Here is a 26,330-nt window from a genome sequence, read left to right as displayed (position 1 = left end):
ATTTTTCTTCTTTATTGCACTCTAGAACAAATTTCTATTTTACAATGATGAACGGTCATAATATAATCTGCCCCCCCCCCCCAGTTTTGTAATGAACACTAATCGAACAGAAAATAAAATCGCGATATAGTAGTGTTCTTATCATTTGGCAAAAGATGGCTGTGGCGGGATTCATGCAAAGCGCAGTGTTCACGCGCGCAGCTGATAATTGACGTCTCCATTCACAGTCAGTAAATACCACATGTGCTGTGAGTTTAACCTGCTTATTTTATGACTCCTCCGTATCCAGTTTAAGTTGCATACATTTTGTTCTTACATTGGTGTTGCGTTTGTAGCAATATACTAATATAACTAAAATAACTATTTAACTATACAGTATTTTATTATTGTGTGTATCGAATAGTTTACAAAATCAAATGATTGGGACACTTTTTGTCATTGAAATGGCTTGAAAAAGTGTCCCAATCCACCTGAATTCACCCTACTCTTTGAAATCATGATTGCATTACAATATGTTGTTTTAAACCCCAAATCTTTTACTCATAACTTCATTATATTTTACTTATAACTTCCTTTGAAACACAATCAGCAGTAAAAGAGAACTCATTTCGATATATTCGCGGGTTGTCGAGAGACAGCTGTTTCTGAGCGGGAGTATTGAATGGAGTTATTTTTGCTGCTTTATAGGCAAGGGTGCAGGTTTTTCAGCCTGGTTCTCATAAGAGAACCTGGAGATTTGGTTTGGTCCTCACACTGCACATAGAGTGACCCATTAAATGCAACTATAATAAATAAATAAATAATAGAGATAATATTATTGCACTTTATTTAGTTAGTTTTTTTTTTTATTAAATAAAATAATAACCACAATAATAAATTGTGATATTACTATTATAAATAATTTAAAAATATTTTAAAATACAAAGGGAGTATTAAATGGAAATACAATTATTATATAGTAAACTTAAAAAGAAAATGCTAAAATGTACTTATTTTTTATATATAAATTTTCATTATTTTCAAACTTAAAATCAGCAAGCTTTTATTTTGGCGGGTTGCCGGCAAGTAAGTATATGGGCTTCCGGGTTTAGCGCTACCGATTAAAAAGCGTCAGTGAATGCTTTCACTTTGAATAGAAATCTTATACAGTACAGTTTGCCGATCTAAAATGGTAATTGTTGATTAATCGCATCCAAAATAAAAGTTTTTGTTTACATAATATATGTATGTGTACTATGTATATTTATTATGTATATATAAATACACACACATACAGTATATATTTTGAAAATATCTACATGTATATACATTTATACATTCTTACATTTTATATTATATATAAATATATTTAATATATAAATATAACATATTTTTATAATAAATAATAATAATAATAATAAATAAAATAATAATATTTAATATAACAACAACAACAACAATAATAATAATATTAAATGAAATAATAATATTTAATATAATAACAATAACAATTTTAAGTCAACATGATAATAATAATAATAATAATAATAATAATAATAATAATAAAAAATGTTTTTTGAGCAGCAAATCAGAATATCAGAATTATTTCTGAAGGATCATGTGACTGGAGTAATGATGCTAAAAATTCAGCTTTAAAAACCACAGGAAAAAATTACATTTTAAAACATTCAAATAGAAAACAGTTATTTTAAATAGTAAAAACAATTTTAAACGTTGTAAAATTAAGCGTGGTCCACTGCTGCACACGTGCCACAATATCGATACAGGGCCAGCTGTAAAATCTCGTCAAATCTCTGTGACGATACATCGTCGTATCGATATTTTGAACACAGCACTACTCACTACTACTTCCTGGAATATAATTAATAATAAATAATAATAATAATAATAAATAAAATAATAATATTTAATATAACAACAACAACAACAATAATAATAATATTAAATGAAATAATAATATTTAATATAATAACAATAACAATTTTAAGTCAACATGATAATAATAATAATAATAATAATAACAATAGTCAGCATAGTCAGCATAATAATAATAATAATTTAATAATAACAATAATAATAATAATAATATAATAATAATAATAATAATAATAATAATAATTATTATTATTATTATTATGTTGACTTAAAATGTCAGAAATGTTAGAAATGTATGAAATGTTAGAAATGTACGATTGGAATCCAGCATAACCAATGGTTGTGATTAGGTCAAATAATCAAAATTTGGCAATCATGCAATAATTGTGACAGTCCTAGCTGTGGATGCTAGTGGTTTTTGGTCAGTTGAACACTCACATGTCCACAGCAGAGTGCATTTCTCTTAACCCAGCGAATGCATTGCCCACATGCAGCCAGAGTCAAGGCTCTTTCTCTGAGTGATGAAAAGAGAAGAATTCAGCTTCACTGGAGCGGTGACAAATCTTTGCTGTCAGCTCAACCAATTCACCCAGAGAGACGTTATGTAAGAGTTGTGAGGAGATTGAGAGATCGGTGGCATCATTCAGATAGGAGATCGTCATGGACTTACAGCTGGAGTGTCCAGTACTTTGGGGTCTCATCTCAGCTTAATATGCAGACACAACTATAATACTGTGACTCTGTGCTGCTTTCAAAAGCTCTGTTTGTCTGAGCAGCTCAACCAACCCGACATCACAACAAAAGCCAGACTATCTGCTTGTTTTTCTGTTTGTCTGCCAGTGGCTGGATAGTAATGATAAGAGATGCAATACAAGAGATGAGAATAATGTACAAATGACAGCGTTAAAGAAACAGATTTGTATTTTCAAGTCCACATTAGAAGCTTTAGCAGAAGTGCTGATATCTTATTTTTTAATTCAAGCATCCATTTATTATTAATTATAAGCATCGATATATATTAGAGTGCATCCATTTCATCCCTTATAAAATGCTGAACAATTAATGCACTGATGCACACACACACACACACACACACACACACACACACACACACACACACACACATATATATATGATATAGGCTAATGCAGTTCAATTATAGCAACTGATATGTATTCATCTGTGCAGATTTACATATTCTACTGACTATACAATAAGTGAATAAAAGCAGCTCCAAACAGAAACTGTGTTATAGGCTGCTGTTAGTATTTCAGCTGACAGCAGAAGAATCTCATGCTACTGTTATTGTGTAAAGTGTAAAGTAATCTCACAATGGTGAAATATCATCTGATTTACTGGCCTGTTTTATATATCAGTCTATCACTAATGCTGTCATTCTGTTCATCTCATTTAATGCTTAATATGTACCTTTAATTGTCATGTTGATTGGTTTTGTTTGATATACTGCACATGCGAAACACTATTTTATTGCAAAATAATTTTCTTTTATTTATATTTTGCCTTCATATCATTAATAATAATTTATTTGATACAGATTAACAGTGTCAGTACATATTTATAATGCAGTGTATGTCATGCATGTTGGGAAAAAAAGGACAATATTATTTAACTTTAAAATAATCTTAAACATAGGGAGGTAAAAAAAAAAGCCTTCTCCTTTTGTAGCGGTTTCCTGAGTCTGATGTAATTTCCCAGAGGAGCGATGGTGTCATCGACGGAACTGCAGATGCTCTTCCCGGCAAAGCAGCATGCTTTCAAAAATCAAATACAAACCGACACATTTAAAACAAAAAAAAAAAACAAGATTAATGTTCATGCAAGTATCATTTATTCTGACACCGAAACTCATCATTATGAGTTCAATAGCTAGTGCAGGTTCTTCTTTGTTATTTGATTTAAATCTTAGTTTGTAACATAGCTTCTATATATTCATTAACACTAAAAACAACGATCAGCAGACTTGCTGTCTTTGAGAGCAAACGGTTTGTGTTAAGAATGCATTGGCTAGGCTGGCTTGCTGATGAATTTCCCAGCTGTTTCTGCTTATAAATGGAAAACAGTTGCAACAGGACAGAAAGTAGGTGGGCAGTGATTCAAATGAGGATAGTGCTCACTGGCTGCTTGATGAAGTAACAGTTGTGTTAGTGAATGTGCTGTCCGGTTGTCATGGGGACTTTGTTCAGTCTGCGGGCCGCTCTCTGCTCCAGACAGCTCAGCTTTGTGTGAGTGAGGTCATGTGGTGAGTCATTGCTCCGCCCCCTCGGCTCTCATGCGGGAAACACACCCAATGCAGCAGATGCTCTGCTGGGACCTGCTGCAGCCTCAGGGCGCTGTACTTTATACAGAACACACTAATTATGACTATGATTTTAATGTGAGCATTAATATATTTCCAATACAGCACCTTTTCCCAAGCTCTGTAGTTCGACAAAAACAGTGCACTCATTTTTTTTTGTATTGATTAAAAGAAACCCGTTGTTACATTTTCATTTGATTTATCAACCATTTTTGATAACACATTTTTATTAAATCATAAATCTATAAAAAAATAAAATACATAGCACTGAATTTCTGAAAAAAACAACAACGTTTCATAGGACCCAATTGTTGTAAGATGAATTTATTAATTCAATTGATTAGACATGTTTTTTGACTATTAATATTAAAGTATCTGAAATCTGTTGTACAAAAATATTAAAATGGAAAAGAAATTGGGGAATTTTTTTTTGGAATAATAATAATGATAATAATAATAATAATAAAGAATTTGGGGGAAAACAAAATGGAATTTGTAGGGCCCTAAAAATGTAATAATTGTTAAATTGTATACGTTTAAATATCAATTAATTATACATGCTTTTTGATCAATTAACTTTCATTTAACCATTAAAATGATGGAATACAGAAATATTACAATGGAATTTGGGAAAAAAATCAAGCAGATTTTTTGGGGCCCTATAGAGTATGTACTGGTAATTAAGTTCAGTTTCTTAACATTAGTTAATGCAATAGCTAGCATGAAATAACAATATACACTACTTTTACAGCATTTATTAATTTATCAGTTTAGTAATGATTCATTTCAGCAGTTTTAATCTCTATATATATTAATACATTTTTAACTTGTTTACATTTTGAGCACTATAAATGAATGTATCACGAACTAACATGACATAGAAATTCCTTAACGCAATACATTTTCCTGGTTAAGACAATTACTGTATTCAGAATGGAATATTATTACAACACTTGTTGCATAGGGATGGGTATCGTTAAGGTTTTAACGGTATTACTACTCTTACCAATACCGCTTATCGATTCGGTACTTTAACGGTATTCTTATCGGTACTTTTTGTTATATATATATATATATATATATATATATACATGACAAATTAAGAGCTGAATTAACATTGCTTTATATTCCTTATATAGCAATAATAAATGTATGTGTGTTTTATTAATTTCTCCAGTACCGATAGCAGAACCGTTAACGTCAGAGTTTATCGATACTCCGGTCTTTCATAATTTAGCCCCGGGACCGATTAAATACCGGGTTTCGGTACCCATCCCTATTGTTGCATGTTGTAAAGTAAACACTGAATACTGATCTCTGTTATATCAGTTTGTGAAACAGCATGCAGTATGCAATATTGTTATCAGTGATCATATTACGCTGAATTTTTGATCATAAACACTTAATTAGGTGCAATTTTGTGTAGAATTATCTGAACTCTCAATGATCTGAGTTTTAGTTTATTTGCTATACTGGAAACGAAAGGTGAAGTTGTGCACATTGCATTGTGGGATACAGCATTTCAAGCAGTGTGATACTGCACATTTTGGGAAATGTAGTGGGTTATTCTGTGCACACCGACATTTCTCATATAATGCACAATATACAGTAATAGTAGTTTGCTAATATGCCATTCTGATATGGCCTTCATATATTTGCAAGCAAAATAGAGGGATTTCTGATCAGGCAACAGCTAAAATTGCTTTGGGTTCTAATAGGAGTAGAACAGGCTTCTGCATAAAGGTCCGAGGAAGAAAAATGAACAGGATTTTTCTTTAGTCATCGAGAGCAGTGACTCAGCAGTACAGCATGATTCTCCTGAACAAGTAGATACAGAAAGATTCCTTGTCTTTTCCTCCAATACGGTGACCCATTTAGCAATTTCAAAACTGCGTTTAGACTCTTCTGTCCGCTGCAAATGAAAGATTCTTTAATCAAGTGAGGACTTTAGCTTTTAATAGAGCTCTGTTGATTTGCGTTTCTTCTTTTCTGTGACAGTAATGCACAGGAAGATCTATCGTCATAGCCGTTCTCTCCAGAGAGTTTAATTACAACATCTGAGCCTAAATGCTCGAGTCCTAATGGTGGAAATCAATACACATCACAGTCGCGTGATCCCAACTCTCTTCTGCCCATGCAGCTTTATCACACAATTATCCTCTAAATCATGCCTGAGAGGAGCTTTGGTCTGAGAACATCCTGGAGCTAATGGATCTCTCCAGTCTGAGCCCTGCTGGCCACTTGAGACGTCCAACCTGATTAAGATAAAGCTCTTATAATGGCATAGACATGGGCGGTTTGTGGTGTATAGGTTTGGCTGGTTAGCTTTGCTAGCTGATGTTTAGCTTAGCCCCTGATGGTACGTGCCGTAGCTACACCATCTGGACCCAAAAAGCATCTTTCTCATTGACAGACATTCAGCATTTCTGTGTTTTCTGACAAAATACAATCTCTGAAAGCATCATATTCATGGTAAACATTTTGTTACCTGTACCGTGGTAGCATGTGTGTCCAATGTAGCTTTGCAAAATGCTAAGTGAACATTTGTAAAGTCTGTCCTGCGGTAGTTGTGTGGTGCGTAAGTGGTTAATCACTGCCTATGTGGAATATTTTGATGGCAAAACATCTGACATTTTCCATGATCCTGAACAATTACCATAATTATGTGCTAATATTTACAACGCACTTACAGGGATAGCTGTTGACATTCCCATTCTCATTAGCAGTTGCTTAGCATGTTGCTGAGCTAACAAGGTAATACTGTGGTAAACACAACAATATATTGCAAATAAATACTGGGTGAACTACATGGAACTATGAAAGAGTTCAGAAATACAGTTAAATCCAACCTACTGTAAACTGAAAGCAAGTGCAATGCAACAAAATTAGATCTCTCCTATTATAAACAATAATGTAGGGTGCTTGCAGTGTAGACAGCACATTTGGTTATAAAATGTACTAGCTTGCTGCTGTTTGTTTAAAACTAACATTGCACTGAAATGCATTATCATATTGCTTTAGCTGCGTTGGATATGGGATGTGATGCTACAGAAGTGATTTGGTATCTTGTAACGCTGTAGCTGTCAGGTCTTTAGGCTGTTTGTTTGACCCATATGAAGGCGTTTAGGCCCTGTCTCATGAATATGTTTCACATGCTGGCTTTGCCTGAGGGACACATTCCGGTTTTCTCACAGCTGTGGAATGAGAAGAACGTCAATTGCTGTTTATCTCCAATGGCCTTTTGTGTTTATTTCTCTGTTTTTAAAGACGTAAAGTCTTGTGCTGTGTTCCGTTTCATTCAATTCAAAGGCAAATGTGCAACGCAGCCATACAGGCGTTCGATTGCCAGACATATGGAAGGATACAAATCTCCAACCCTCCTGTTAGCTTTGGAGTTGTTCAGTTGTCAACAAACATGTCTTCTGGCAAGCAAATGTCCAAAGATAAAAGAAGTCTCTTTTGCTCACCAAGGCTGCATTTATTTGATCAAAATACAGTAAAAACTGTAACATTGTGAGATATTATTGCAATTCAAAATAGCTGTTTTCTATGTGAATATATGTTAAAATCTAATTTATTCCTGTGATCAAAGCTGAATTTTCAGCATCATTACTCCAGTCTTCAGTGTCACATGATTTTCAGAAATCATTCTAAGATGCTGATTTGCTGCTCAAGAAACATTTATGATTATTATTTTCAGGATTTTTTGATGAATAGACCGTTAAAAAGAACAGCATTTATTTGAAATAGAAATCTTTTGCAATAACATAAATGTCTTTGCTGTCACTTTTGAGCAATTTGATGTGTCTTTGAAGAATAAAAGTATGATTTTTTTTGGAAAAATAATTTTACTTCTAAAAATAAAAACGTATTGACCCCAAACTTTTGAACATCAGTGTACATTATAGATTTCATAAGTAGTGGTCGACTGATATATCGCCAAGGCCAAGGCATTTATATCATTTAAACAAATCTTTGAATGTCTACTAAACATCTAATTTCAAAAACCTTGCAAACTTAGTCGGATCCAGTTGTGAGATCTTGTGAAGTGTGCATGTGTATCCTGCATGATCACGTGTTCTCTGCGTGGCGGTCGATCCGTGAGAATTGAATGCCGACAGGAGGAGAGTTCAGCTTCACTGGAGACATGCGATCGACAAACTTTAAACTCGTGATTTTAAATTATGCTGCGCTTTATGCATTTGCCCATTGTCATATTCATGTCATTTTCACTGTGTGCTGTATGTAAAATGAGTGTTACCTTGGCTTTATTTGAAAAAATATGATTCATAAATGATTCAAATGATATCATAAAATACGATAAACTTCCCAGAATACTGAGTGACCTGTTGGTTACAGTGTTTACTTCCTTTTTAATTATATTTTTATTAAATATTTATTTATTTGTGAAAAATACTTTGTCATCTAAAGTATAAGTATGTTTATTTAACACATTTAATTTTTAATACATTTTCAAATTATTTCAAATTTTTAAAATATTAATTAAAATAAATAAAATTATATCGGCCATCGGCCACCCTGCTTTCCAAGATATCGGCATCGGCTGTCAAAAAAAACAATATCGGTCGACCACTATTCATAAGCTGTGATTTAGTATTTTGTAGATTGTTTAGTTTTGTTTGCAGGTTGCAAACTAATGATACACACCCGTCTCCAAACCTTTGCTAAACTGATTTAACATTGTTCTTTTATTGTTGTCCATCCATTGAAAGTCCATCAACCCAAATTTTCAAGCTTCAAAAAGTTCATAAAGACATCATAAAAGGGAACCATATAAGAGACGATTAATTTATTTGACAAACAGATTTAGTTTAGGCTTTCGTTCGCATAATATATCAAATGCAATCAAATCAAATACAACAGAAGCTCAAAATTGCTTGCTTGAAATGCGAGATAAGCAAGCACGTTTGAGCCACATCTCAAAACGGTTGAGTTTTTGTATTTCCATACTTGTGTAATAGTTGAAAGTCTCACTTTAAGTGAGATTCTTTTTCTAAACCTCACTTGTTAAATCGGAAGTTGTCAGGAACGCAGTGTTAATCCTTGGAAAGGTTTAACACGTCAACCCATAATTATGAGTAAACGCTGGCAAGTTTGCTCACATGGGTTTGGTGTGGGAACTTTTACTAGCTCAAAGGTTCCTAGTTCTTTGTACTTGCTAGTGCAATCTGGCTGGTAGTTTCTGTCCCAGGTCAAAATATCCCACCCCAGGTAGGAGACAGAAGTGACCTGCTGCGATAATGAGATGCGGATCGCTGTTGTGTCCTTGAGTGGGGCACTAGACCCTGGATTGCTTCAGTGGGACGATCCCTACAATTAGTATCGCGCAAGTTGCTCTTAATAAGCTTTGAATATGCAACGTTTGGTAAATGACCAATAACAGGCTGAGACCCTGGATTGCTTCAGTGGGACGATCCCTACAATTAGTATCGTGCAAGTTGCTCTTAATAAGCTTTGAATATGCAACGTTTGGTAAATGACCAATAACAGGCTGCTGCATGCTGGGAGTTCAGAGGTCATAGTTATAATCCACACCGCTCCTGCTCATCAGTCATGATATTGCAGCAGAACATTACTGTAAATGTTGTGTACATGTGAACTTTGATCATGTGATGAGATTTTTCTCACGGAAAAATTTAGCAGCACCCTTATGAGCTCAGATGAACATTGGCACAATAACTGGCACAGATACCACACAGCCGGTGATGACAGGAGATCTGTATCAGCACGACAGCACTTCCTCCCCAGTCCACTGGATGTTCTGTACATGGTACTGTACTGTATGCAAAGTCTTTTGCTCGCTGACTGAGGAAAGAACATTGTGCTTAATGAGGCGAAAAACCTTGAGGTTACATATTAAACCTGAAGAAGCAATGTACAACAAGCTGAGAAAAACAAGAAAACACATAATACAGTTCTATGCTTAATATCGCATGGGATTGTTATCAAGTTTTGTAACACGCACGCATTGTTTTAATGGTAGAAAAGCTGAAAGTACTGAAAACCTTTTAACAAGTGAACCAAAAGTACCAACCAAACAGCATCACGTGGTGCTAATGTGCACATTGTGCAGAAATATTTTATGGGTTACTTTTTTGAAATGTAAAATGTCCAGGTTCACCCTAAATAGTGCTTACATTTTATAAATAATTTAAATCTGATGATTTTTTTTTGCATTGTGACATTTTTACAATTATTTTTTAAATATATATATATTTTTCAGTATCAGCTTTAATCAATGAGAATTTCAGAGGACAATGTGCTCAGTAGCTATAAAAGTGATACTTATCTTAATGGTTCTTAAAAATATCTTCATTTTCTTTATGCAAAATATAGAATTTTGATTTTGCAGGATTGCTGACTAATTTCTAAGGTTAGTGGAGGTAATGTAAGGTTGTGCCATTCAGTTCTCAGGTTTTGTCTTGTTTAACATGAGGTGGTGTGGGGACACTTCAGCTTTTTTTCTTTACGACTTACCTGTATTGTGCATTACTTTCATCATATATAAACAAAGTTGCTTCACAACTTATTCTTTTCCTTGAAGAGGAAAGGTCACCTGGGGTCAAGTGAATATTACATTCTTCTAGTATTTCTTCTGCGCGATGCTTTTTACCTCAAACATGTTGCATCCTGAAGCTATATATTGTTTTTAAAAGCTTTACTGGATACTGTAACTTGACTAGTCTGGCCAGATCAAATGTGATGGATATCTCTTTCGATGTGGGATGCGTGTCAGGCATTTCAAACACACGCTATCACTCAAACACACCTGTGCGAACATCTCTGTAAAAGTGAAACGTTTCATTTCTGCACCACTGGCGGCACCACATGGTAATGACATTGGAGCTTTTTTTAATTTATTATTTTAAAAAAGTACTATTAAAGAGACTATTACTATTAAAGAGACTGTTTGAAACAGTTTAGCTATTCACGAATAATTTTTGTCCACTCATGTTCAAACATCAGTCACCTCACACGCCTCTTCAGCTTCCTGTGATTTATGGACCGTAATGTGTTTATAAGTGATCTGTGTGCAGTGAGATATGGCAATAAAACAGCTTTAGTGATCAATCTCTGATTATTACGTGTCGTCAGGCACGGGCTTGTTTACTTTCGCGAAGTCTCTGCCTGGGGAAATGTAAAATAAACTGTCAAGAGTCACTGTGGCCCTAATGAAGTCTTGAGCTGTAAAATGAGCTATTTATGAGAGTTAGTGACCGTTAACGCCAATTTACTTCGATAATAGCCTAGTTATTGTCTCCTGAAGTATTTTCAGTAAGTTTATTTGAGTTTTATGGACAGTTGACTCATTGGTTCAGTATGTGGAATAATGCTGTGATCAAAAAAGCCAGAATACATAATTTTTTTTTGTATCCCGAAGGGGGCGCCGTTCTCTTATTATTATCTCATCATTACCTCATTCTTCAGGAAAGCTTCTGTCTCAAGATGTTTGCTACTAGTCTTATTTAAATGCAAGGCCCACAATCATGCATTTGAATCATTTTAGACCACAACAAGAATATATTGTTAAGTGAATAGCTTTTATTGTTTGAAGCTGATTATTTTTGTTAAAAATGCATTTTTCATCATGGATATAGCAGATCGCAATGTTAGAGAATCCACAATCACTTTTAAATGCGTGGGTAAATTTCCTACAATATCATTTTATGTGTGCAGGAATGCAGGATTATATTCTAAATTTGCAATGGTTGACATCTCATGACTGCTACCAAGAAAAAGATACCAACAGCTTTTTATGTTAGATATTTTTGGCGAAAGATTAGAGACCTATTATTGTCCATTGAGCTTTTAATAAACAGCCATTGACAGAAGCGGCAGTTTTTTTTTTTTGTCTGTGTTGGACAGAACAGTAGAGAAGTGACAGTGGGGACAGAACTGGGACGTGACCCAGACTGAACCTGAACACAACAGCTCTTTATATGTTGGACGCAAAGCATCGTTTTTGTGGCACGGCACTGAGAGAAGCACTATGTTTTGTGTATGCTTTTTAAGTCAAGTCAAGTGAAGTCACTTTTATTTATATAGCGCTTTTAACAATACAGATTGTGTCAAAGCAACTGAACAGCATTAATTAGGAAAATAGTGTGTCAGTAATGCAAAATGACAATAGTAAACACTAATTTTTCAGTTAAAGACAGTTCATCATTGAATTCAGTGATGTCATCATCCAGCTCAGTGTAAATAGTGTCTGTAGGTAGCCAGTGCAGAGACTGTAAAATTGGGGTAATATGATCATATTTTCTTGACCTGGTAAGGACTCTAGCCGCTGCATTTTGGACTACCTGTAGCTTGTTTATTGAAGATGCAGGACAACCACCTAGCAGTGCATTACAATAGTCCAGTCTAGAGGTCATGAATGCATGAACTAGCTTTTCTTTTTCTTTTTAGCTTTTTAAGCTGGTGCTTTTGAACAGCATGCAGTCTCTGGACTGTAATGTATGGACAGACCACAGGCCTGGTGAAGAAACTACAGTGAAGAAAGGCAGTGTGAACATTTTTGTTTGTGTCTTAATGTTTTTTTGTTTTTTTGTCCATACAATGAAAGTCATTGGGGCTCAATGTTGTTTTGGACCCATTTGAGTTTCATTGTATGGACAAAAACAGTAGAAACATCTTTCAAAATACCTTGTTTTGTGTTCCACAGAAGAAGCGAAGTCATACATGTTTGGATTGACATGATGGTGAATAAATAATGACAGAATGACCATTTTTGAGTGAACTATCCCTTTAATGCCTTGTTCTCAACCAGGGGGCCGGGGTCCACTAGGGGGCCTGGATGATTAATAAATTATTGTTATTTAAACGATTATTTAAATGTCGTCAATTATTATTATATTAATATATGAAAAAAACAAAGTCTAATCAAAATAAAATGCAAAAAAAGCAAAAAATTTAAATCAAGAAATCATATTTATAATATTGCTTTTTATTTATTTCTTTATTATGACTTTTTATTTAATTAGGCCTAACTGTTTTTTTTTTTTTAAACATACCAAATAAAACTCCTGGAATCAGAAAATGAATAGTGGTTAATTAATTTAGTATAGATGGTAGTCTAACCATCAGTGTATTAAAAAAGAACAGCTTGGTCATAATTACAGCAGAAATACTAGAAATATATTAGCGTATATATTGTGTTGGACAGTGAGGGGCCCTGGAGTCAAAAACACAGATCCTAGTGGCACTCCATACTTTACTGGATTGCCACAAGGATCTGTCCTAGGCCCTCCTGACTTTCTTTCTGCTGCAGAACCAAAAGAAGATATTTGAAGAATGTTGGTAACCAAAACGTTTAGGTTGCCTTTAGCTTTGTTTCCATCCAAAGTTGTGAATTTAACTTGTGCGCAAAATTGGAATAGTGCATAAAACATTTGCGAATAAGCACCGTTTCCATACAACGAGTCAAAGACAGCAAAATCGTCAATTCCTGATAAACTGGCACTAAATATCACTAAGAAAAGTAGGAGAACCAACTGAGTATAATAATTCTCATATATAATAAATTACTTGCGCCACAGAGCGAGCAGACGAAACACAGTAAATGTGGTCATTTATTGCTTTTGGAGGTGAATGCTGCTGTTTGGGAACATAGTCGTGTAAGACAATTATACAGAAAAACTTTGACAACAGACTTTGCTTGGGCATTTCAGAATGACCATAACAAAATTTCAGATGCTGTGCAACGAGATCGGTCTGCTGGTTAGTCAGGGTTTTCCGTCCCATTGCGCAAAGTCACATGACTTTTTTGATGCGCATGGCAGAATTTATTCGGCAAATGTATTTCCATCTTCCATTATTCGCATTAACCTTTTTTTTGCACAAGTCAGAAACCACCTCAAGCGAGCATGACATTTTTGTAAAATGTTGTGTAAAATGTTGTCTTGTACCATTTTAAATAATAGTTTATTTAGTTAACTAAAACGGAAATTAGAAATTAGTTTAAAATCATGATTAAATCAATATGGACAATTCATATTTTTTTATGGAATTGTGCAGTGTTTATTATAAATGAGGTATCTGTGCACATCATTATTTTGTTTTAATTAATGTGCCCATGTGATCTTTAATCAAAATAAGTTCCCCTCCCTGTCAGTGTCATGAGGGCGGGACAATCATCGCTCCCCTCTAGCAAACTGTCACTCACATGTTGTTGCAATTAGCAAATGACAAATGACAACCACTTATTCAATTCCTAATGAATGAATGAATGAGGCATACTGTACAGCATTGTACAGTATTGCAGTTTAATTTTGCTTGTCAAATTCTTTTGTGATGTTATTGTGTTGCATCATCAAAATACCTCAAATCATGCAGTTTGTTAGGCATGCTGTTACTTTTTGAAATGGATGGGGTTTTCACCTGAGGGTGAATCAAATATTTGGCAGTGGGCACCAAATCTCAGTTTACATAGCTGTTCATTAAACATGACGTGTCACATCACACCACATTTTCAAATCTTTTATGCTAATCTTTGCGATATCTTAAATCATGTTTCTTGTTGAGGCGAGGTTAGGGTTAGGGTTACTTTACTAAGTGATCAGACTTTTCATCTGATGGATGATAAATTAAGGCAAAAAAGATCCATACAACTACATTTGAAGGAGAAAACCATATCTATAGACCGGAATATCATAGAGACTTGACTGGGGACTGTTAGCAAACACCCAGAACACACAAGCAAATGCATAGCAACACAAGTTTGCACAGACAAACCGCACACACATTTCCGCAGAAAGTGTCAACATGCAGTTTTCAGATTAGTTTGAGGTTTGACAGACAGTGATTCAGTTCTCATTCGGCTTTCTGCACCACAGGGTCTCTGTTAGAGAACAGTTAAGGGTCTTTCCAAATATTCATGTGCAACATTGAACAAATGGTCAAGTGATGATAATGATGATGATGATGACGATGACCGTGACCGTGTCTGATTTGAAATATCTGCATGATGCTAAGCACAAGTTACTTCCTTTTTTATATGAAAATGACTGTGCATTGATGGGTTTTGAAATACTACTTATATTTCAATTATGCCGCTGTTTTATTAAAAGCCAGCGGCTGAGCTATGTGACGCAGGCACGTATGTTGTCATGGACATGGGAAACAAAATACTGTGGTTGGGAGCGCTGTGTAATGGAAGCAAGACTTGACTGGGATTCAGTTTTTTTCTGTAATTAGCTTTCATATCCTGTCTAGAAATTGAAACATAGCATTATAACGTTACAAGAAACCTGAATACCAGACAACATTAGTATTTTTACATCAGCTAACAAGGTTGTAGCTCTTCAAAAACTAAAGGCAGGATTGGTACAGACATCATGTTTTCATCTAAATCTATTTACATAGAAGACATTTTCATGCATTTTCTCTACAATGAACAGATGTATGTAATAATATTAATAATAATAATAATAATAATGTTGTGATGTACCAGAATGATTTTTTTACTGAAACGCCAAAAACAATTAAAGTTTACATTTAGCCCAAAATTGAAACCAAAAATAAACTTTATTTAATAATCTATTAATTAATAAAACTTATTTAAGATTTATTTGATAACTTAACACTCAAATAATAACTGGGTTGTATACAAACATGTAAATTACACGTAAGGCAGTTTTTATATCAACATTTTAACGATGTCAATTATGATTGTACTCCAATTTGTTGTTGAAATATGAACATTTAAATACAATTTAAAAAAATATAAAATGCCTCAAGGTTACGTATGTAACCCTAGTTCCCCGAAGGAACGAGACGCTACGTCGAGACACTGCGTCGAGACGCTTTGAGAATGCCTTCAGCGTGACCACACTCTGAATCACATTTGTAATCAGTCCAATGAATGGGCGAGACGTCACGGACGGGGTGACGTAGCGACCAGGAAGCCGTAAAAGCACATGCGGTGGAAACAGCGGCAGCTTCTGGCAGAATGAGGGAAGCGCTCGCAGGGATGCCAGAAGTATGGCAGGAGACGCAGCGTCTCGTTCCTTCGGGGAACTAGGGTTACATACATAACCTTGAGGCGTTCCCCTTTAGGAACTGCGTAGAGACTCTTTGGGAACGAGAATGCCCACGCAACCAGACTTTCAAGTCCCTGCATAGTGTGTATGTACTCAGCGCAACTACGGCAAAAGGACGGAGGAACCAGGAGCAGTACGATCGTCGAGGTCGTAGAACCTGACGAAGGTGAGCGGCGTAGACCAACCCACAGCATATATCCTGCATAGCCACACCCGACAGGAAGGCCTTAGAGGCCGCCATGCTTTGGGTGGAGTGAGCCTTGACCCCCAAGGGCGAAGGGAGACCAGAGGACTCATAGGACATAGAGATGGCATCAACAATCCACCGACTGAGAGTGTGCTTAGTGGCAGGCAGACCCCTCTTGGAAGGACCATAACAAACAAATAATTGGTCAGACTTCCTCCACATGGCAGCTTGCACTGGACACATACAGTTAAGCTTCTGCTGGTCTGGATCCTGAAAGGGAGGAGGACAGAAGGCCTGTAGTACGACGGGCCGTGGCACAGAGTAGGGCACTTTAGGGACATACCAGGCGCAAAATCTAAGAAGTAGGGGGCCACTGACAGGGCCTGTAGGTCTCCTGCTCTCTTTAGCGATGAAATGGCTAATAGGAAGAGAGTCTTAAGTGTCAGAACTCGATCTGAAACTTCCTCCAGTGGTTCAAACAGAGGTTCGCAGAGAGCCTCTAGCACCACAGCCAAATCCCACGGAGGGAAGTGAGATCATACCAGAGGCCTCAGCGCACCGTGGAGGAAACGTGTGACCAGGGGGTGTCTCCCCACAGACTGACCACCAAGAGGGGCGTGGTAAGCAGCTATGGCCGCGACGTCCACCTTCAAGGTGGAGTGGGTCAACCCAGTGGAGAATCGAGCCTGCAAGAACTCCAGTACTTAACCAACTGGGCAGTTAACTGGGTCAAGCTGGTGATCTCCACACCAGGAAGTGAAAAGTTTCTATGGTCTCAACAACCTCGGTTGAGAGACCGGAAGCTACAAGTTGTGGAGTCTCCATTGCCCAGGCCTCTGCCCCTGTCTCGACAGGATGTCTGCTCCCTGATTCAGATGCCCAGGGATGTGAACTGCTCTTAGTGAAAGGAGTTTCCCCTAGGCCCACACAAGGATCTGGTGCGCCAGCTTGTACAAGTGGCGCAAACACAGACCTCCCTGGTGGTTGATGTACAAGACCACCGCTGTGTTGTCGGTGCGCACCAACACATGATGGCCTCTGAGGTCTGGGAAGAAGTGTTTCAGTGCTCGAAACGTGGCCAACATCTCCAGGCAGTTGATGTGCCACATGAGATGGCGGCCACTCCACAGACCACGGGCAGGGTGGCCACTCATGACTGCACCCCAACCGGTGAGGGACGCGTCTGTCGTTAACGTTACGCAACGACAAGGAGCTCCCAGTACCGGGCCCTGTGACAAGAACCAAGGTTTCCTCCACATGTCTAACGCACGAAAGCATCTCCGCGTGATCTTGATCATATGAAGCGGATTTCCCCTCAGGGAAAACCCCTTGGTCTTGAGACACCACTGTAGGGGTCTCATGTACAGCAGGCCAAAAGGTATCACGTTGGACGCAGCTGCCATCAGACCCAGCAGTTTTTGAAACTGCTTTACAGTGAGTGACCGGCCTTCTCTGACTCTCACGACTACAGTAAGGATCGACTCGATCCGAGCAGTAGATAGCTGTGCCTGTATCGTGGTCGAATCCCACACCACACCCAGATAAGTACTCTCGCGACTGCAGTGAGGATCGACTTGATCTGTGCCTGCATCGTGGTCGAATCCCACACCACGCCCAGATAAGTGGTCCTCTGTGATGGAGAAAGCACACTTTTCTTGGCGTTTAGTCTTAACCCCAATTCTTTCATATGGACAAGAATGACATCTCGATGCCGAACCACTGACTGCTCTAATTGAGCTAGAATCAACCAATCGTCGATATAATTGAGTATGCGGATGCCCTGGCGCCAGAGCAGCATCCATGCACTTTGTGAAAGTTCGGGGTGAGAGTGCAAGGCCGAACGGAAGAACACGATACTGGTAAGCTTCGCCCGAAGCAAAAAGGATTGCGGTTCTTGAAACAAAGTTACTTGCTGGACTTCCAAAACAGGCAGAACACTCAGCAGACCGTCATCATGGACCCCCTCAGCATACAGCCGGTGAGTCCTGTGAATCTATTGAATCTCAACAGTTTATACCAAGTGTAGAGGAACAAGCCGAAACTGATTGTCACACTAATCGATGGCACAAATAGGGAGCGAGACCCAAAGGCAGTAGAGACATCAGATTGTCACGAGTTTCTCGTATTGCTGCCGTAGCATCCTCTACCCCAGATTCGGCTATGACAAGGCTTGTGAATACTGGTATTCTACCACCCCCTATACATCTTGAGAACAGATTTGAAGCATTAATGAATGCGGGTGAGGAATCCCCAAATGTGATTAAACATGGATCGGATCAGCCAGCAGCTAACATCGCTACTAACAGGCGAGTGTAAAGACACAAAGCAATGCCATCAAGTTAGCATTTTTAAACATTCGCTCACTAAAAAATAAATAATTTCTAATCAATGACTTAATAACCACAAACAACCTGGATTTTATGTTTCTAAATGAAACCTGGCTAGAAAACAGCTGCAGTGCAACGGTCCTCAATGAAACAGCCCCTACTAACTTTACTTTCATGAGTGTTTGCAGGACTGTTAGGCATTTGCCAAACTACTCAACCTGAATGGCACACACACACCTGGACAGAGTGACGACAGAACTTCATATCAGCTTCCGGGTGTGCCTGCAGTTTTCTCTATTTCTGTTTTATCACATGATACTCCAGGCTCTGTTGATTTTCTCCTTGATTCCTTTAACTCAAAAGTTAAGAATGTTATTGATGACATTGCTCCTGTGAAAGTCAGCAAGAAAACTGGCAGACAGAAATCAGCTTGGAGAAAATCAACAGAAGTTCAGAGTATGAAAAGACAATGCAGTAACTGTTTTAAATTCATTTTAAACCTCTTAAATCAATTTTTTAATCATTTTCTAAGTTTTTAAATTCCTTGTTTTATTGTTATTATTTTTTTATTATTATTTTCTTTTCTTTTATGTAAAGCACTTTGAATTACCATTGTGTATGAAATGTGCTATATAAATAAACTTGCCTTGCCTTGCCTTGCCCCCGAAAACAAACCTCAGGGACTTCCTGTGTTGAGAAAGGATGGAGACATGGAAGTTTGCATCTTTTAGATCAATTATGACAAACCAGTCCTCGGACCTGATCTGAGACACCACTTGCTTGAGTGTGAGCATCCTGAACTTCAGCCGCATGACTGAGCGGTTCAACTGACACAGATCTAAAATGGGATGAAACCCCCCATTCTTCTTCGGAACAATGAAGTACCGGCTGTAGAACCCGGACTCTCTGTTGAGAGAAGGGACCACCTCGATGGCCTCCTTCCTCAAGAGAGTTTTTACTTCTTGTTCTAATATCGGAGCCTGCTTGGGACCCACCAGGGTGGGAACGATCCCATTGAAACGAGACGGAGGAGAACCGAACTGAATTCTGTAACCTTTTTCTACAGTCAGCAGGACCCAACGTGAGATATTTGGCAGAAGTTTCCAAGCTGCCAGGAAATCTACTAAGGGAATCAGTCTCTCTCTTGAGAGAGAGAATGCCCTGAAATTATAGACCGGCAGAGAACAACCAAACTAGCCACTCTGGAGACCTCCTCAGAGGTAGCGAGCCTCCCAGAGCCGCTACGTTTCCGGGCGGACTCTGAGATGTGTGCTCGCTGGAGACCGCTGTGCCCTGAAGCACCGGTGGTGGCAGGGTTAACAGCGTGGCCTCCTGAGGGCACTGAGGAGAGACGGGCACTGTGTAGTGAGGTGTACACCGCTCTTCCCCAGTGGGGGCTGCCCTCAGAAGCCCTGGAACACGACCATCAGAGCTACTTGGTCGAAGACTTCTTAGCGAGAAGGATGGTCCTCAGATCGGCCTTCGGCTTCGAAGGCTTCGACCGTGAGCTAATTGTTTTTAGCTAAAGCTTTTGCGCCTCTCTGTATGAGAGATCCAGCAGCCCCATGAGCTAGAGAGCGGCGAGGCAGGAACTGCTGAAACACTGCCGCTTGTTTACAGACCTCCTGAAACCTGTCGATGACGGAGTTGACGGCATCGCCGAACAGGCCAGAAGGCGCAAGCGGGGCGTCGAGGAGGAATACCCTGTCTTTTCAGTCTCAGACAGGGTCAACCAAAGATGCCTCTCCGCGGCCACTAAGGCTGCCATAGACCGCCCTATTGCTTTGGCGGTCTCTTTCATGGTGCGGAGAGACAGATCAGCGGTTCGACGAAGTTCTTTAATATCGTCAGCCTTAACTTCCTCGCCCTCATCCAGCTCTTTCAGCAGGTCTGCTTGGTAGGCTTGTAGTACTGCCATGGTGTGAAGGCAAGCACCAGCCTGACCTGCTGCCGTGATGTAGTACAGCTTAGACTGTAAAAAAACGCTCATCTAATTTGCTCTTTGTCAGTTCAGCCTACTTCTCGGTGGGCCTCTCAAGATTTAATTTGGCTACTGCACGAGTTATCACCTCCACAAACTCCTCATACTGGGCGGATTGAGGGGACTCATCGATGCCCTCGATATCGCCCTCCCTTCGGAGGACGACAACCTGAGCATCGAGCCCTTTCCCCAGGGGGGGAAGAAACTGCAGAGCGTGCTTCCAATCCCTAGGAGGGGGCACTGGATCTGGAGGTTGAGGAAGAAGAAAGGGACTCGCCCGTCTCCATTCCTTCTGCTAGATCTATTTGCGATCCCCACGACCGCCGCCGCCGCTCTGCCTCCTCGAAGAGAGCCCTCCGGGAGCGAAGTGTCCGCAGCGAGAGGAGCTCGCAGTGCAGACAGTCAGCCCCCTCGAGAGCTGACTCAGCTTGCTTCGCTCCCAAGCAAATAAAGCAAAGGCTGTGTGTATCCCCACCCGTGATGTAACGAGGGCAGGGAGGAACACACAGCTTAAACTGATGTTTACTTTTATCATCGCACTTATTAGATTTCTGCTTGGACTTTGGCATGCTTATATCTTTGGGGATAATGACAGACAACGGTAAATAAGACATACATACACAGAGCGCTTCGCTGAATGACAGAAGCTGCCGCTGTTTCCACCGCACGTGCTTTTATAGCTTCCTGGTCACTACGTCACCCCGTCCATGACGTCTCGCCCATTCATACTCTGGAGACCTTCTTAGAGTCAGTGATCCTCCCAGAGCCGATACGTTTTCAGGCGGAGACCGCTGTGCCCTGAAGCACCGGCGGTGGCTGAGTTAACAGCTCGGTCTCCTGAGGGCACTGAGGAGAGACGGGCACCGGGTAATGATGTGTAAACTGCTCTTCCCCAGTGGGGGCTGCCCTCAGAAGCCCTGGAACACGACCATCAGAGCTACTTGGTCGAAGACTTCTTAGCGAGAAGGATGGTCCTCAGATCGGCCTTCGGCTTCGAAGGCTTCGACCGTGAGCTAATTGTTTTTAGCTAAAGCTTTTGCGCCTCTCTGTATGAGAGATCCAGCAGCCCCATGAGCTAGAGAGCGGCGAGGCAGGAACTGCTGAAACACTGCCGCTTGTTTACAGACCTCCTGAAACCTGTCGATGACGGAGTTGACGGCATCGCCGAACAGGCCAGAAGGCGCAAGCGGGGCGTCGAGGAGGAATACCCTGTCTTTTCAGTCTCAGACAGGGTCAACCAAAGATGCCTCTCCGCGGCCACTAAGGCTGCCATAGACCGCCCTATTGCTTTGGCGGTCTCTTTCATGGTGCGGAGAGACAGATCAGCGGTTCGACGAAGTTCTTTAATATCGTCAGCCTTAACTTCCTCGCCCTCATCCAGCTCTTTCAGCAGGTCTGCTTGGTAGGCTTGTAGTACTGCCATGGTGTGAAGGCAAGCACCAGCCTGACCTGCTGCCGTGATGTAGTACAGCTTAGACTGTAAAAAAACGCTCATCTAATTTGCTCTTTGTCAGTTCAGCCTACTTCTCGGTGGGCCTCTCAAGATTTAATTTGGCTACTGCACGAGTTATCACCTCCACAAACTCCTCATACTGGGCGGATTGAGGGGACTCATCGATGCCCTCGATATCGCCCTCCCTTCGGAGGACGACAACCTGAGCATCGAGCCCTTTCCCCAGGGGGGGAAGAAACTGCAGAGCGTGCTTCCAATCCCTAGGAGGGGGCACTGGATCTGGAGGTTGAGGAAGAAGAAAGGGACTCGCCCGTCTCCATTCCTTCTGCTAGATCTATTTGCGATCCCCACGACCGCCGCCGCCGCTCTGCCTCCTCGAAGAGAGCCCTCCGGGAGCGAAGTGTCCGCAGCGAGAGGAGCTCGCAGTGCAGACAGTCAGCCCCCTCGAGAGCTGACTCAGCTTGCTTCGCTCCCAAGCAAATAAAGCAAAGGCTGTGTGTATCCCCACCCGTGATGTAACGAGGGCAGGGAGGAACACACAGCTTAAACTGATGTTTACTTTTATCATCGCACTTATTAGATTTCTGCTTGGACTTTGGCATGCTTATATCTTTGGGGATAATGACAGACAACGGTAAATAAGACATACATACACAGAGCGCTTCGCTGAATGACAGAAGCTGCCGCTGTTTCCACCGCACGTGCTTTTATAGCTTCCTGGTCACTACGTCACCCCGTCCATGACGTCTCGCCCATTCATTGGACTGATTACACGCATGATTCAGAGTGTGGTCATGCTGAAGACATTCCCAAAGCATCTCGACGCAGCTCGAGTTCCTGAAGGGGAACTTAAGCTTTCACAACATTTATTCAATTATACATTAAATAATGAAAACAACAGGTCAAGTATAATTAATATGTAGTGAATGTATTGGACATATAGTGTGTATATTTATAAAAAAAAAAATTATTTATTTAAAGTTTTTTTTTTCCTAGTTGACTAGCTATAGACATTTAATGGTTTTGGTGGAATTATTATTTTAAGAAAAGAGATTACTAGATATGATGTCAATGCTAGAAATGATTTTGCAACTGTCTGAAAGCAGTTCTAAAATCAATCCCTCTTGTTTTTCAGATGAAAGAGACCGAGTCCAGAAAAAGACTTTTACAAAATGGGTAAATCAGCACCTCTTAAAGGTAGGTTTGTTGTAGTTTTTGTGTATCAGTGCACATTAGTGAAGCGCTTGTTTGGTGGTAGAAAGGGAACTTCCCCAGTATGCTCTGATCTAAATTATAGATATCTAAATATACAAACATTAAACTCAGGAATGGTGGGTGTTAACATATGCTGTGGCTCTGTTTGGAAGGGATAAGGCAACTCCACATGCTTCATTAATTCTTCAGGTGTATAATGTCTTGAGGGCATTTGCAGTTACCTTTGGTTTAGAAAGCTCTTATAATAAATGATAGAACACATGACCAGTTTATTAACCATGAAGCACATGCCAACATGCCTGAACATTACATGAATATACTGTTTCCTGGATGAAATGAAGTGATCTCCAGGACGGATGTAGCACAGACCTCAGTCTCACAACTCACTGTAATGTGAATAATTGGTTCTATTTTCAATATTTTCAAAATTAGGTCCAGCTACCTTTTCAAGCTTGCGCAAAGGTTTTGTTTTCATTTACACTTCAGTTTCAGGTTTTCCTAGGCAACAAACTTATCCAAGATGGCAAGTAACAGCACGTGATTTTCTGTTTATTTAAGACACATTTATTCCAATCAGATAAATGACTTTATAAATGGTTTTTGTTGTGATTAATGTGGATAAGGAAGCAAAATATTTCACCATAAAGAAAAAAGGCAAGTTACAACGTGCTGAATAATTTGATATGGATGATTATTATTGTTAACTGGAGTGGAATGTTCTACATGACTTGAATAAAGGATTCAGAGAGGATTATATATCAGTATTATTGTATATTTTTATTGCCCTAAAATGGTTTAAAAGAGTGATTTATTTTTAATAAATAAATAAATATATAAATAGGCTTCTTTGTGTTTAACTAAATGAAAGGATGATAAGATTACTATCAATTTTTAACACTAATATCAAGACATGTTAATTTTATTTTATGCATTATCAATATACTATATGATTATATAATATTATTAGTGCTGTCAATCGATTACAAATATCTAATTAATCACACATATTTTCTAAAATTAATCGTGATTAATCACAATTAATCCCACCTAACATTAAAGTTGTTAAATATACTTTTATATTTCAATAATTTCACATTCAATCTTCAAATTAATGTAGAAACAACATTAAGAAATTTATGCTTCTAGGAAATTTTTCTTTTTTTCCTAATATTTAAAGGGGTCATTGGATGCCCATTTTCCACAAGTTGATATGATTCTTTAGGGTCTTAATGAAAAGTCTATACTATACTTCTGTTAAAATTTCTTAATGGTAGTGTAAAACAGCACCCTTTTAACCTGTCAGAAACAGCTCTGCTCACAGCAAGCTGTTATGGTGCATTTCCCTTAAAATGCTAATTAGCTCTGCTCACCCCGCCCCTCTCTTCCGAGCCGCTCTCTGAGATACTGTAAACTTTAGCCGCATTCATCTTGAAACTGGCGAACTAGCACATTATTAGGAAAGGCGATTAGCAAAATTCATTAAAAAAATCTTATACACACTTCTTCTGTAGGTGAGGCTGGATCAAGAATGATTTGTGCGAACATAGACGCATTTAGGTAGATCGGGGCGCATTTCCTTCAGAAACAAAGGTAATCCACTGCATCTTCAGCGGCTCAGATGTCGGGAGTAAATGACGACTGCTATGTTCATTATTACATCCAACAACAAAACACCTCAATTGCTTAGGAGACACTCTTGTCTACTCCTGCTCCGGAGTTGAAACAATGGTTTACAGCTCATCAGGGCGGGTCTAAGGTAAAACAGCAGTGTCAATCAACAATCGTGGGAGGGGCCTGGGTCTGTGTGATGTCACACAGCCAAGAATCTGAGAACGGCTTGATTTTAGAAAGGGGTCATGATTTATCAATATTTAAAAAAAAAAAACACTGGGTGGATTTTTACCATTATAGGGTGGTTGTGTACACACACTGCCAAGACACAGTTCAGTTCAAACAACATGTAAAAGTGAATTTTGCATCCGATGACCCCTTTAACCATTGACTTTTGCCATTCAACATTACAGTGTAATTGAGTGCTATCAGTTTTAACATTTATTAGACTTTAAAAAATAACAACTTCTAATTTAAGTGAACTTAAAACAATCTTCACATAAACCCATTATAATAAATGTCATATTTAGCTACCTGTGCCCTTCAGCAAGTAGGAAATATACAGAAATTGAAGTTATCAAACACTAAATTCTAAATTAAATATAGATGAATCCTTAAAGCTACAAAAGTTATTGATTTCCTCTTTTTTCCTTTTATTCTTTGATGAACAGATATCACAGCAGCTGGGTTATTAGGTTTTTTGACTGTTTTTGACTGCTGTTACTTTGCTGTTACTCAACTCTAGCACTATGTCAGCGAACTCACAATTATAGCTTCATTATAAATAAACATTACTTTGATATTATATGTGTAGAACAGTTTATTAAAATAGTATGCTATATGTTAGATTATCAAATGTTTACTCACCAGTGTATTAAGTTCTTCTGGTCTTCTGGGAATTAGCAGCACAAAAAGCCCGTAATGTTTTGTCATTAGATGTCAAAGCTAGTGCGCATGTCTTGAAACTCATATAGCAAAAATAATGTTAAAGTTCCCTTAACCACTTTAAGCCTGTTTCATTATATGAATTAAATAATTAATTACCAAATGTAGTTAAATTAAAAAAGAGAATGTTGGATAAAATAAATAAAATATTCATAGGAATTAAAATAAAAAATACACTAAGAAATAACATAACATGGGCAGGTAAAATATATTATGTTTAAGTTTAAGTGTCACTGCTACATACTATTTACCACATTGTAAACGGAGACCCACCCCCAGCACCAGTGTTGGGAAGGTTACTTTGGAAATGTAATAGGTTACAGATTACAAGTTACCCTATTTAAAATGTAATAGTAG

At 38.6% G+C, this 26,330-nt stretch overlaps 1 protein-coding gene across 9 annotated transcripts in view; it reads left to right on the top strand.

Moving 5' to 3' along the window:
* dst (dystonin) overlaps nt 1–26,330 on the top strand; it is a 171,392-nt gene that overhangs the window by 18,067 nt on the left and 126,995 nt on the right. For all 9 annotated transcript variants that reach the window (XM_016477159.1, XM_016477158.1, XM_016477160.1 and 6 more), the window contains one exon: nt 23,338–23,399. In XM_016477159.1, coding sequence (XP_016332645.1) covers nt 23,338–23,399 — 62 coding nt within the window. The remainder of the gene's footprint in view (nt 1–23,337; nt 23,400–26,330) is intronic.

This window comes from Sinocyclocheilus anshuiensis, unplaced genomic scaffold, assembly GCF_001515605.1.
Source record: "Sinocyclocheilus anshuiensis isolate Anshui unplaced genomic scaffold, SAMN03320099.WGS_v1.1 scaffold1540, whole genome shotgun sequence".
NCBI lineage: Eukaryota > Metazoa > Chordata > Actinopteri > Cypriniformes > Cyprinidae > Sinocyclocheilus > Sinocyclocheilus anshuiensis.
Note: the sequence above shows the minus strand (reverse complement) of the source record. Positions and strands in the feature narration are given on the sequence as shown.